This window comes from Oncorhynchus keta, chromosome 2, assembly GCF_023373465.1.
Source record: "Oncorhynchus keta strain PuntledgeMale-10-30-2019 chromosome 2, Oket_V2, whole genome shotgun sequence".
In the NCBI taxonomy this organism is placed as follows: Eukaryota; Metazoa; Chordata; class Actinopteri; order Salmoniformes; family Salmonidae; genus Oncorhynchus; species Oncorhynchus keta.
Window position 1 is genome coordinate 64092673 of NC_068422.1, and position 14917 is coordinate 64107589.

General features: G+C 45.5%; 1 protein-coding gene across 4 annotated transcripts in view; it reads right to left on the minus strand.

Annotated features, from left to right (window-relative positions):
- mtss1lb (MTSS I-BAR domain containing 2b) overlaps positions 1-14917 on the minus strand; it is a 71861-nt gene that overhangs the window by 12126 nt on the left and 44818 nt on the right. For all 4 annotated transcript variants that reach the window (XM_052480444.1, XM_052480440.1, XM_052480435.1 and 1 more), the window contains exons 4-6: positions 3715-3799; positions 1897-1988; positions 1470-1544 (exon numbers count right to left, since the gene is read on the minus strand). In XM_052480444.1, coding sequence (XP_052336404.1) covers positions 1470-1544; positions 1897-1988; positions 3715-3799 — 252 coding nt within the window. The remainder of the gene's footprint in view (positions 1-1469; positions 1545-1896; positions 1989-3714; positions 3800-14917) is intronic.

Sequence of the window (14917 nt, forward strand, 5' to 3'; positions counted from 1 at the left end):
AGCCAATAACAGACACCATGGACACAGGACAGAATGATCTACAAATACTACACTGGTACAGCATCTACATGAGATAAACCAAATAATGAAAAAAAAAATGAACAAATGAAAGTGTCTTCAAAATGTCTTGTAATGTTAAGTCATGCAGCAGGGAGTAGTGTCAGAGATGCCCATGGTAGAGAAGCATGGAGGGGGAGGGGGGGTCTTAAGTCAACAGCAACCAGTGCTGTGAGCAGAAAGCAGAAAGAGCTTTAGAACAACAGGTCATGCAGGAGTCACAAATGTCACAGGGCAGCTTTCCAGAGGGCTCGGAAAGAAGACGTTTAATGGTTGCAGCTAGCGGGCAAAACTACCTGAGGATGAGTGTATCAGGCCAAATGCATTATAGTGATGTAAATCACGTAGCCATTTACTGTCTCCCAATAGTCCTTTTTTTGGTCATGGGAAGCCCCTCTACACAAAATACATGTAAAGAAGAAGCTGTAGCATTGCATAGCAGTGTTGTGGGACGAGAACCACATACTTACCCTGGATTTCTACAGAACGGAAATCAACCACAGACAGAGAGGGAGAAAGGAGGGGAGAGAAAAAGGAGGAAGGGACAACAAAGATGGTTGAGAGGAGGAATTTGGGGGACATATAGAGGGTCAGAGGGGTGACAGGGGTAAAGGAGAGAGAGCAGAGATCGTTGAGCTCATCGTTAGGGTTAGTACAAGGAAGCCATCACAGCTCAGTTCACAGCCAAAGTGCGCACGGTTAGAGCAAAAACACCGTTGCAGCCAAATCAAACACCAATTCGACCCAAACATCAATGTCCACCGGTTTTCAGATTAAATACACCTCAGTTCATCATTTTAGATTCTTGCATCTGCCTGGCAACTGTCTAGAAACAGCCTTAAATAGACAACAGTATTTATTGGCTGCTGGATCAGAGTGAACTGTTTTATCGCGAATGAGGGAAGGCCTGTCATTATCATCCTGACCACCAGGGGAGAGTGTTGCTCTATAACTTCAGTCTTCACTAACATGGAGTGGAGCTATGTTCTCACTGCGGCTTCCCTCATTTCACCCCCTTCTCTGTAGTGATTTGAGGCGATGGCCCTTTTAAAGACCAAACTGTAATCGTCAACAATCTGCAAACACACGTCAGCTATGTCAAACGCTTTAAAAAGAAAACACACAAAAAAAACACTGATATAGTCAGAATGCCTTGGCAAAGGATCTCACCTTGAGAATTTGACCTTGACATTTTCAGCACTACTTCTAGTACTACTGTAATGTCATGCTGAAGGGAAGCCACAGCTGAGACCGTTACGTAACAGAGAATGCCTGGGTTAACCTATAGTTATCGAGCCCAAACAAAATGCACAACCTGCTGTGATAGAGCGCTGGATCGCCGGAGAGGGCAGTTTGGAGTGTTCAGCCATGCTAGCTGTCAGCCGGAGAGAGCGAGAAGAGGAGCAGCCTACCTTTCCGGGCCTTCTTCTGCAGTTTCATGGTGTCTGAGGACTTCTTCTTGATCTCATGACGAGATCTCTTGTACTCTGGAGGAGAGAGAGGGGACAGAATGTCATCCACTTTGGACAGCGGAGACAGAGGGGAATATGATTGGCCAGAGGTACCCTGCCTGTGTCCCACCTCCATCATGATGTTTTCATTATGGCCACCTAGTCATCCCCCCCTCATTCCTACTTGCCATACATCACTCCTCACCTCTCCACCATGCTCGCTGATGTGCAGTGAGCGCTCTGGCACAACAACGGTTGCCAAGCATCACCCAGGTTGGGTGTCACACATTTGGTGGTGGATGAAGCGAGTTTCCCCCCTTACTATTATGTAAAGCGCTTTGAGTAGAAAGGCACCATATAAATCCAATCAAATAATATTATTATTCACCTTTGGCATGGTCCTTGTCCAGCTGGTTGGCGGTCTTCTTCCAATCCTCAATCCTGTCCTGGAGAGGAGTGATCAAGCTCTCCATCAGAGCACTGGGAGGACAGAGGGAAAGAGAAAGCGCGAGGTACAACGGGTGTGTTAATTAACGGTTATAATAACGATTTACTTGGATTATTATTTGGGGGGCGTATTTATTTTTACTTTTTTTATTTTTGGTCCTTCTGTAGCTATTTATTTTTACCCACTTTTTCTCCTCAATTTCGTGATATCCAATTTACGATCTTGTCTCATCGTTGCAGCTCCCTAACGGGCTCGGGATGAGGCGAAGGTCGAGTCACTGCCTTAGACCGCTGCGCCACTCGGGAGGCTATAATGATTTTCTTAACCATTTAAAATGTAACAATGTGGCTTCATCTGGCACACGTCACATGGAACACGTGGACAAAATGAGTCTTTGCCATGATGAATTCTAAAAATGATATGTTTTTCTTATGAAACCATGGAAAATATACGCTCTAAGGTATGAGATCTTTAGAAAGGGAAAGCGGTTATATAAATTCTCCTTCGTGGCTCGTCCCACTTCACTATTTCTGGTATGTGACACATCTGCACACCCCCATCACTCCAGGATGAGCTGGGAGTCCCATGGTGGAGTGTGGAAACGGCAGTCTCCCAGGTCGACCAATCACAGACTGACAGCACAGTGCTGATGTGGACTCCAGCCCTGTTTATAGTGTGGCGCAAAGTAGACGGGTTAGGAGACCGGTGTTGATGTGCCACCACAGGGTCAGAAAACTTTTGCTCCCAGAAATGCTTTGTTAGGAATGTAAACACCCCCCACCAAGACACCACCATCCTCATCACCACAGACACCACCATGTTGGTAATAGCTTCTAATTTGGAAAATAAATCATTCGAGACTGCAGACATAATATAATGGATTCCTTTCTTTGAGATTTACTGTGTGGTCTAGAACAGAGTGGGCTGCTTGCTGCTGGTGGTTCCATTCATTTAGTCTACGTGTCCGAGAGAAGAGTCTACAGACGTCCTATAATGAGGTGCTTGGGATTTGGGGAGAGGGGAGGGAGGGAGGAAGATGGAGGATGGGGAGATGGAGGGTTTTTGTCCTCATATTCTGTTTTCACCTCCCTCCGTCTCCTGTCTGCATCACACATTTTAGGGAGAGAGGGTTCCAGTCTAGATAGTGTGTAGAATAACCAGTCTGAGGTGATCTTGTGTCTAAATCACACACGCACAAGTGTTCTGCACTGCTATTTCCACATTACCACAGACCCGACCCAAACACTGGGATAGATTTACATGGAAAACCCATGACCGGTAGCTCACTCAGTGGAGGATGACACGTGTGAATTCCCTCTCCCACCGTGAAGAGAGTCTGGGCGGCAGGTAACCTAGCGGTAAAGAGTGTTGCGCCAGTCGTCAAAAGGTTGTTGATTCGAATCACAGAGCCGACGAGGTGAAAAATCTGCCGATGTGCCCTTGAGCAAGGCACAACCCTAATTGCTCCTGTAAGTCTCTCTGGATAAGAGTGTCTGCCACATAAATGTACATTTAGACCTGCCACCTATTCGCATTTCCATACGGTTGTAGCTTCTGAACCAAAAACAAGAGTCACAGTTTGTTTGAACATGGATGGGATGACAGCTACTACTCATTATTGTTGGCTACCATCGTCAAAGATACGGTTTACACAGAGCAGTGACTGACAGTTCACAGGACCAATCCCCACCAATGGAGTGATAGCAGGGACAGAGCTAGGCCTATAGGAGGATGCCTGTGTAAGAGGGCGGGACTTACTTGGTGAAATGGCGCAGTTTGGCCTCGATGCTGCGATGCCGCATGCACATCCTGGTAAGAGCTGATCCAATGTCTCTGGTGGCGCCTGAAAGAGAGCACAACACAGAGGTTAGGCAAACACTCGGGAAAACGGTCAGTCAACGTAATGTATACTGCAGACCGACAAGCCAGACAGACCACCAAACAGACTGAGGTGTGTTTAATATTCACTCCAACAGACAGCAGCAACCTGGAGGTAATATACACACTCCTGCCCTAGTCCAAATAAAGATATTAAGGACAGAGGCCTACGCAGTGTGTGTGAGTGTAGTGTACAGTATGTGTATAGTGAGAGTGAGACTGTGAGTGAGTAACCTGGAACTCTGATAAACATCAGGCTATTTTTAGCCGAGGAAGAACATTTGGAAAAAGCTGATCCCGGACTCCGAGAGGGCCACTTCACTTGCTCCCAAAGAAGCTGAGCCAAGCAACCACCGGTGTTACTGGCTTAGAAAGAGCCTCAGAGTATACACTCCAGTGAAGAAACACGCACTCCAATTCAAATCTAATTTTACTTGTCACATGCGTCGTAAACAACAAGGTGTAGACCAACAGTGAAATGCTGACTTAACGGGGCTTTTTCCAACAACGCAGAATTAAAAGACAACAGAAATTGAAATAGTGACACGAAGAATAAATAGAAAGTGAATAACAAATAAAAATAACATAAATACAGGGAGTACCCGTACCGAGTCGATGTGCAGAGGTACAAGGTGATTGAGGTAGCTATGTACATACTGTAGGGGTAAAGTGACTAGGCAATATGATAGATAATATGAGAGTAGGAAGAGTCACATCTGGAGTTCTAGTATCTAATACATGCAATCTCTTAGTCTGATAGCCTCTAACATCAGGGTTAAATCTCACCAGTGCTGTCAGAGGTATGGCTCTAGAGAGCTGAACCCAGATTTCACCCAGATTTCTGGACAGCGTACAAGGGGTTTAGCTCCGACGGGATTTAACCCTCTACTCCCTAATCCTGGTGCTCAGGGGTTATCTGGTCAAACCCCACCCTATCCACACCCCTCCCTCTCCCTATACCCAGGGTTGGCTCGGACTACACCCCTGTCCCTACACGTGCCCCAGTGGGAGGGAGAGGGGTTGCCCCAACTCCGTCTGATTACTCCTGTTGAACAAGCAGACCCTTCAACCTCAGATTAAGTGCAGAGAAGCTAGCTCCTTCACCTAAGTCATATCATCATATTAGTCCTCCCCGTCTCCCAGTCGCTCATTGACACTGTGTGTACACACCATGAGAGTGACCTGGACTGAGAGACAGCAGGATCCTATCTGAGTCAATCTGAGCATCCTGCCCCCTGGTCCACCCCATTCCTATCGGTATAGCCATCACCCATCTGGGGCTCCTGTGACCTTGGCCTCATCTTGGTGAAGTCATACCTATAAGACCGGTGAGAGAGATGGGCTCCTAGTATTCAAATGTATACACATTGATTACATACAGAGAGGGACAAATGAGAAGGGGGGAACTTGTTCATTTGTGAAAGTAATTTTTGCCAAATGACGTCTAGAGATGAACCAAACTAAGGACTTAAGGTAAGGACTTATTATTGACAATGCCGGTAAAGCTATCTGCCTTCTGTACTGCTGGGCCCTCCTTCACTTGGATGCCTAAAGTCAAATCAGTGATTACTGCAGAGAGACAGAGAGAGACTAAAAGGCCAGTCTCCGTGAACACACACTGTTAAAATACAGAGAATGTCTATTCATAATTAGAAACTGGGTGGTTTAAGTCCCGAATTCTGAGTGGCTGGCAGCTGTTGTATACCACGGGTATGACAAAACAATTATTTTTACTGCTCTAATTACGTTGCTGACCAGTTTATAATAGCAATAAGGCACCTTGGGGGTTCGTGGTATATGGTCAATTTACCACACCCCCTCGAGCCGTAGTGCTTAATTACCCAGCAACCATGTATTAATCCAGCCCAGGGCAATGCCCCCTAACCCTACACCCTCCTCCCACACACAAATCCATACGGAAAGGAGTGGTGGCATTTTCTAACCCCAATATGAAATAGTGCCTAATGTCAGGCCAATAAAGCACCTTGAAATTGAAAGTTAAAGTTGAGAGAGCGCAGGAGAGCGAAACAGAGTGGGAGAGAGAGGTTGATACCTAGTGACAAAAAGAGAAAGGAGAGAAAGCGAGAGAAAGAGGCAGTGCTGAGAGGGATCTCCTCACACATTCTAAAGAGCTAACTGCTGGGGAAAGAATGTAACAACCTGTGTGTGTGTGTGTTTGTTTGTTTTCCCTCCTTTTAATATATTCTCTTCCTGTTTTATATTCTTATGAACTTCCTCTCTCTCTCACTCTCATAACAACATCCACAAGGAAAAAAAGGCTCACATCTGGGAAACAAATTAGGCCAGCGTGTGTCTAGCTCTGCGTGTAGCTAGGTGTCTAGCTAGGTATGTGCAGCTGTGTGTGTGTGTGTGTGTGTATGTGCAGCTGCGTGTGTGTGTGTGTGTGTGTGTGTGTTGATCCTTTCAGACACGCACGTTTGCTCCCTGCAGCTAAACAGGGGCTCAGAGAACAGACGGACTGAATGACTGACTTTCTAATGACACACACACACACACACACACACACACACACACACACACACACACACACACACACACACACACACACACACACACACACACACACACAAAAAAGTATTTAGTCAGCCACCAATTGTGCATGTTCTCCCACTTAAAAAGATGAGGCCTGTAATTTTCATTATAGGTACACTTAAACTATGACAGACAAATTTAGAAAAAAGTCCAGAAAAATCACATTGTAGGATTTTTAATGAATTTATGTGCAAATTATGGTGGAAAATAAGTATTTGGTCACCTACAAACAAGCAAGATTTTTCTGGCTCTCACAGACCTGTAACTTCTTCTTTAAGAGGCTCCTCTGTCCTCCACTCATTACCTGTATTTAATGGCACCTGTTTGAACTTGTTATCAGTATAAAAGACACCTGTCCACAACCTCAAACAGTCACACTCCAAACTCCACAATGGCCAAGACCAAAGAGCTGTCAAAGGACACCAGAAACAAAATTGTAGACCTGCACCAGGCTGGGAAGACTGAATCTGCAATAGGTAAGCAGCTTGGTTTGAAGAAATCACCTGTGGGAGCAATTATTAGGAAATGGAAGACATACAAGACCACTGATAATCTCCCTCGATCTGGGGCTCCACGCAAGATCTCACCCCGTGGGGTCAAAATGATCACAAGTACGGTGAGCAAAAATCCCAGAACCACAAGGGGGAACCTAGTGAATGACCTGCAGAGAGCTGGGACCAAAGTAACAAAGCCCTACCATCAGTAACACACTACGCCGCCAGGGACTCAAATCCTGCAGTGCCAGACGTGTCCCCATGCTTAAGCCAGTACATGTCCAGGCCCGTCTGAAGTTTGCTAATGAGCATTTGGATGATCCAGAAGAAGATTGGGAGAATGTCATATGGTCAGATGAAACCAAAATATAACTTTTTGGTAGAAACTCAACTCACCGTGTTTGAAGGACAAAGAATGCTGAGTTGCATTCAAAGAACACCATACCTACTGTGAAGCATGGGGGTGGAAAGATCATGCTTTGGGGCTGTTTTTCTGCAAAGGGACCAGGACGACTGATCCGTGTAAAGGAAAGAATGAATGGGGCCATGTATCGTGAGATTTTGAGTGAAAACCTCCTTCCATCAGCAAGCGCATTGAAGATGAAACTTGACTGGGTCTTTCAGCATGATCCCAAACACACCGCCCAGGCAACGAAGGAGTGGCTTCGTAAGAAGCATTTCAAGGTCCTGGAGTGGCCTAGCCAGTCTCCAGATCTCAACCCCATAGAACATCTTTGGAAGGAGTTGAAAGTATGTTGCCCAGCAACAGCCCCAAAACATCACTGCTCTAGAAGAGATCTGCATGGAGGAATGGGCCAAAATACCAGCAACAGTGTGTGAAAACCTTGTGAAGACTTACAGAAAACGTTTGACCTCTGTCATTGCCAACAAAGGGTATATAACAAAGTATTGAGATAAACTTTTGTTATTGACCAAATACTTATTTTCCACCATAATTTGCAAATAAATTCATTAAAAAACCTACAATGTGATTTTCTGGATTTCTTTCCCTCATTTTGTCTGTCATAGATGAAGTGTACCGATGATGAAAATTACAGGCCTCTCTGATCTTTTAAAGTAGGAGAACTTGCACAATTGGTGGCTGACTAAATACTTTTTTGCCCCACTGTATATATAGAAAGGTGACAAATGTGAGTAAAATTAAGCATGTTTAATCTGCCAGTCTGATGACCTCCCCCCCACACACACACACAGTATTTGTACAGTATGGGCAGCCAATAGCTCAGTCACTATACCTTGTTTAGCTATAGGTCAACCCCTAATAGAGACATCTAGTGAACTAATCCTGAAAGGAACTCTTCTCCTCTTTGTAGTCTGCTGTCATCCCCATCTGCTCCTGCCCTAACCCCAGCACAGCCAGCCTGTGTTTACTGTTAGCCTCCCTGCCTGTAACCCTCCTCCCTGCAACGCTCCCCTCCCGCAGTGAACCCACAGGGAGCCAGCACATATTGATTTTTCCCATGACATTTAGTCAACCAACACCATGGTGAGGGAACAGGCTGATATGAGAGAGAAAGGTGGAGGGAGAGAAGGAGACAGCAAGGAGTGGGTGCATTGGGTGGGTGTGAGAGGGAGTGTGGAGAGAGAGGAAGGCAGAAGGAAAGAGCGATAGAGCAGGGCGACAGAGAATGACAGGCAGGAACAGAGTGATCAGGCATCTTCCGCTGGCATTCGTGTTCCCTCCATCTCTTCCCCCCACTGATTTCCTCAACCACACATCCTGTCAGGCTACAGACACCTACAGACACCTTTAGGCTGCTAATACAATTCAGCATGACAGTCTACAGTCGTGGCCCAAAGTTTTGAGAATGACACAAATATACATTTTCAAAGTCTGCTGCCTCACTTTGTATGATGGCAATTTGCATATACTCCAGAATGTTATGAAGAGTGATCAGATGAATTGCAATTAATTGCAAGGTCCCTCTTTGCCATGCAAATTAACTGAATCCCCCCACAAAAAAAAAACATTTCCACTGCATTTCAGCCCTGCCACAAAAGAACCAGCTGACATCATGTCAGTGATTCTCTCGTTAACACAGGTGTGAGTGTTGACGGGGACAAGGCTGGAGATCACTCTGTCATGCTGATTGAGTTCGAATAACAGACTGGAAGCTTCAAAAGGAGGGTGGTGCTTGGAATAATTGTTATTCCTCTGTCAATCACAGTTACCTGCAAGGAAACACAGTCATCATTGCTTTGCACATAAAGGACTTACTGACAGCAAGGATATTGCTGTCAGTAAGATTGCACCTAAATCAACCATTAATTGGATCATCAAGAACTTCAAGGAGAGCGGTTCAATTGTTGTGAAGAAGGCTTCAGGGTGCTCAAGAAAGTCCAGCAAGCGCCAGGACCGTCTCCTAAAGTTGATTCAGCTGCGGGATCGGGCCACCACCAGTACAGAGCTTGCTCAGGAATGGCAGCAGGCAGGTTTGAGTGCATCTGCACGCACAGTGAGGCAAAGACTTTTGGAGGATGGCCTGGTGTCAAGAAAGACAGCAAAGAAGCCACTTCTTTCCAGGAAAAACATCAGAGACAGACTGATATTCTGCAAAAGGTACAGGGATTGGACTGCTGAGGACTGGGGTAAAGTCATTTTCTCTGATGAATACCCTTTCCGATTGTTTGGGGCATCCGGAAAAAAGCTTGTCCAGAGAAGACAACATGAGCGCTACCATCAGTCCTGTGTCATGCCAACAGTAAAGCATCCTGAGACCATTCATGTGTGGGGTTGCTTCTCAGCCAAGGGAGTGGGCTCACTCACAATTTTGCCTAAGAACACAGCCATGAATAAAGAATGAGAGCAACTTCTCCCAACCATTGGTTACATAATTATACTTCAGTATTCCATAGTAACATCTGACAAAAATATCTAAAGACACCGAAGCAGCAAACTTTGTGGAAATTAATGTGTCATTCTCAAAACTTTTGGCCACGACTGTACTACACGTCTCGCTCTCCTCCCCTCCCTCGGTGAGACTATCGAACGGTAGAAGTAGAGGATGGGACTTATTTTCATTCTTTCCTGATTTATCAAAGAGGGAACGTCGGGGTCATGACAGCCTGGAGTATTTCCTTGCAGATGAGAGAGGATAAGACAAGTCGCCACTGAGAGAGAGTGGAGTGGCCACTGTTCAAACACACACAGTGGTGCTAAAAGCTAACATCCACACGGCCCTGCAGACTCTGACCTGTGGAATCAACACTCGGGCCTAAACAAACAGCAATAGGACTCAACGGGATTCAATACCACACCGAGACATCAGACCTCCAGCCACGTGTTCTCCGTAGCAGTAGGGAAGTGTGTGAACGTGCAATCCCAGTTGCTAATCGTACATCCCGATTCCTGACCCGGTCTTTTCATCTGTTCTGTGGGACAGCTGCTAGGGGTTTCCCAGATCTCCTCAAGTGTATTTCCTGGAGATAAGGCACGTGTGCCGACCGCAGAAGCAGAAAACCAACCCAGACACTGTTGCTAGTCTCTGCCCAACCCACTGCCTCAACAAACACAGACAGACACACAGACATACCCCATATTCACAGCTCCCTGTAAAATACTGCAGTATGCAACCAGCCTAAACAACATACCACACACCATCTTATATAATACACCACTGCCAGTCCAAAACAGTAACACACATATCTCAGGTCTCATACTCTTACCATGGGGATAAGTTAAGGTGAAGCACGTTTTGGGAGAGAGGAGGAAGCCAAGCCAGTCTGCACTGCATATTTATGGAGCTCTATTAATGCCCTGATGAATTCACTGGTTGGAGAGCAGTAGATCCACACACACACACACACACACACACACACACACACACATCTTTGGATGCATGTTAGGGTTTGCATATGAAATAAAATGCAGTAGGAACTTAGTAGGCTGCATGCTATGGCAGTGGGATATGGACATGCTCAATTCGTGAATCATTCTCCGCACTGCCACTCAGCCCTCTCGCTCTCTCCGTGTGTGTGTGTGACAGTAAAGAAGGTGTAATTAGTACAGCCCCTGCTGTGGGCGCCCCAACCTCCTCCACGGGGACTCCCCGTGGGATATCCCTCTATTCCCTCTCATCCCTCGCTCTGCCTTTTCTGACATTGCTCAGCTTCCTTTCTGCCTTTCTCCCACCCTGGGACACAGGAGGGTCACTGACCTGCCATGGAGGCTGCATTATAGGTGGTGTGCCCACTAGTAAAAACACCCTGTCGTGTTAGTTATGAACACTATCCTGTCCTTTGTGTGAAATGTTCCCATTCGTCAGTCTTTGAGAGACAGTGAGTGAACAAGTGAGAACCTCATTTTCATTCCGTCTGCACGGTTGATGAACTTTAGGAAATAAGTGGATAAATACGGCCAGTTGCCTGGCAAGACTCCAATACTGCTCACTAGCTTAAACCCAAATTAGACCTCTGTGGAGGCACAGCAAGCCTTTCTAGCAGGTGGGTTCAGTTTGAGGACAGCAATGCAGGTAGGAGCGTGTGGTTAATGCACAAGAACACTGTTTTCCCATTCCGCTTGTTGGAGAGACACAGTCAGAAGAAAACACGCAGACACAGGCTCCTCGTTCCCTGCCTTCGTTCCCTTTCCAAATCAATCAGCACCCCTCAGACCGACAGTCCTGCTGGTTGCCGTGACAATGCAGAACTAGCACTCCTCGTGACTGTCGGTGGGGCTGTCTGTTGCTAAGGTCACTCTGGCAGAACATTATTTAACTTCCACTCCTCTCTACCTAATATAATAGTACCTATCTAATACCAGTAACTCGAAAGTGTTACTGTATGAAAATAAGCCTACATTCACATCCGTATCATAGTATCACTTTGGCAATGGATTAATAGACTGTTGCTTATCAGTGCTGGATCTTTCTTGATCACTGGGTGTCTCTCTTTCTCCTCTTCCACCTCCTCCCGTCCTCAGTCACAACCTCTTCCAGCCATTTTCTGCTCTGTCACAAGGTGGGTGGCTGTGGTTTCACATGCCATCCCATGACTCTTTATGGGGCTCCTGGAAATGTTCCACATTTTAGAAATGTTTGCTTTCAGGGCCGCAGTAGGCCCACAGCCCTTCACATGCAAGTCACAACACTCAGAGCATTTGATCAGAAAATAGCTTCAAGCTTTCCATTGGGAAAGGACATTGGGACTGTGGTGAGAGGAAAAAAAAAAAGAAAAAAAGAAAAAAAAATACTGAACATTCTAGTGCCTAGGCCAGTGGTTCTTAACCTGGGTTCAATCGAACCCCAGGGGTTCGGCGGAGGTCAAGACAAACATCCGATTCATATGATTCGTGATGACACGCTCCGCTTGGCCATCATTGGCTGCAGGTGATCACGCTACATCGCTTGGCCTATCTGTGCTGCAGGGAATTTGATGCGCTCAGTTTGTGACTGTGGTGATGGTAAGTCTTGTGATTTCTTTCTTAATATTTTAATCCCTTCATACTTACTATGTCGAGCAAAAAAAAGAAAGTGGTCGGACGAATATGTACAATATGGATTTACATGTATAACCGAACGCGATGGGAGTCAGTGTTCTAACTGCATGATTTGCAATGCCAAGTTGAGCAATTCTAGTCAAGCACCGGCGAAACTAAGAGAACACTTCCTTAAGCTGCATGGAGATGGAAAATACAAGAACACAACGCTCGCTGAATTCAAGGTGAAGAGAGCCATATTCGATGAAAAGGCTACTCTGCCTGTTCTCGGCTTTGTACCCATCAACAAACCGATCCTCACAGCATCGTACGAAGTTGTTTACCTGATCGCAAAGCAGGGCAAACCACACACCATTGGTGAAACACTCATAAAACCAGTTGTGTTGAAGATGGCGAATATCATGCTGGGAAAAGAGGCCGAAGTTATCCCAAATTCCTCTTTCAAATGACACCATCAGCGACAGAATAGAGGACATGAGCAAAGACATCTTGGCTCAAGTAGTTGCAGATCTGATTTCAAGCCCGGCAAAATTCAGCCTTCAACTCGATGAGACCACAGACGTTTCCAATCTAAGCCAGCTTGCTGTATTCGTGCACTATGTGAAAGACGACGTGATAAAGGAATCATTTTTATTTTGTAAGCCTCTTACAACAACAACTAAGGCAGCCGATGTGAAGAAACTTGTGGATGACTTCTTCAAAGACAACAATCTTTCGTGGGATATGGTTTCTGCAGTTTGTTCGGACGGAGCTCCAGTCATGCTGGGAAGAAAGTCTGGTTTTGGTACGCTAGTGAAAGCCGATGCACCACACATTGTTACGCATTGGATTCTGCACAGGCATGCGTTGGCAAAAAAAACCTTGCCTCCAAAACTGGCAGAAGTATTAAAAATTGTAGTGGAATGCGTGAACTATGTGCGAACTAGTGCTCTGCGGCATCACATCTTCAGTGAGCTGTGTAAAGAAATGGGCTCTGAATTCGAGATACTTCTGTACCATTCTAACGTTAGGTGGTTATTCCGGGGACGGGTGCCGAATCGTGTTTTTGCCGTGCGTGTGGAATTAGCCCTGTTTTTGCAAGAGCACCAACATTGTCATGCAGATTGCTTCAAAAATTCTGAGTTCATTCTCATTTTAGCATACATGGCCGATATCTTCGCAGCTCTCAATCAAAAGATGCAGGGAGGTGGAGTCAACATCATCGAAGCGGAGGAAAACCTAAAGGCTTTTAAAAAAAGCTACCGTTATGGAAACGACGAACAGAGAACAATAACATTTCTGTACCCGCTGAACTGAAGCAAGCAATTGCCACGCACTTAGATGAGCTTGCAAAGTCTCGACGGATAATTCCCTACAAGAGAGTCATATCCAGCATGGGTGAGACAGCCGTTCACGTTTAGTGTTGAGACAACAGATGTCAATGATGAATACCTTGATGAAATCATTGAAATTCAGCAGAGCCAGGTTCAACAGCAACTCTTCAGAACAACAACGCTTTCAACGTTTTGGTGTCAACAAATGGTAACGTACCCTGTTATTGCTAAGAAAGCTCTGGAGATTTTCATACCGTTTGTTACAACATATCTTTGCGAGCAATCCTTTGAGGATGCTGGACATAAAAACGAAGAAAGGGAACAGACTTTGTTGCGAAAATGACATGAGAGTGGCACTTGCCAAGGTGAAGCCGTGCATTTCTGAACTGGTCTCTGAAAGGCAACAGCAGAAGTCACACTGATTTGCAGTAAATATTCATTATTATGTTTTTGTTTTTGTGTGAAAATGATAATCTGTGTGAAAATGTTTTGATGATTTTGTTCTTTGAACACAGTGATGTTGATGCACGGTTCATTTTGTGCACCAGTCAAATATATACCTATATTTTGATTTTGATTTTTTTTTTCAATTAAGAAGGGTTCGGTGAATGCGCATGAAACTGTTGGGGTTCAGTACCTCCAACAAGGTTAAGAACCACTGGCCTAGGCAGAGACTTAAAAGTGGAACTGACAGAATTTTAACAAGATTAATTCTTATTCAAATCTGTTCATATACGGTGCAGTCGGAAAGTATTCAGACCCCTTCACGTTTTCCACACTTTAGAAATGTTTGTACATTTATTACAAACAAAAAAAAAAATAGGGTTAGAGTTAGCGTTAGGGGACCTTCAATGCTGCAGACACTTTTTGGTACCCTTTCCCATATCACATTTACATGTGTATTCAGTACTCAGACCCTTTATTCAGTACTGTGTTGAAGCACCTTTGGCAGTGATCACAGCCTCAAGACTTCTTGGCGGAGGATGCTACAAGCATGGCACACCTTTATTTGGAGAGTTTCTCCCATTCTTCTCTACAGATTCTCTCAAGCTCTGTCAGGTTGGATGGGGAGTGTCACTGCACAGCTATTTTCAGGTCTCTCCAGAGATGTTCAAGTCCGGGCTCTGGCTGGGCCACTCAAGGACAATTAGAGACTTGCCCTGAAGCCACTCCTGCGTTGTCTTGGCTGTGTGTTTAGGGTCGTTGTCCTATTGGAAGGTAAACCTTCACCCCAGTCTGAGGTCCTGAGCAGGTTATCATCAAGG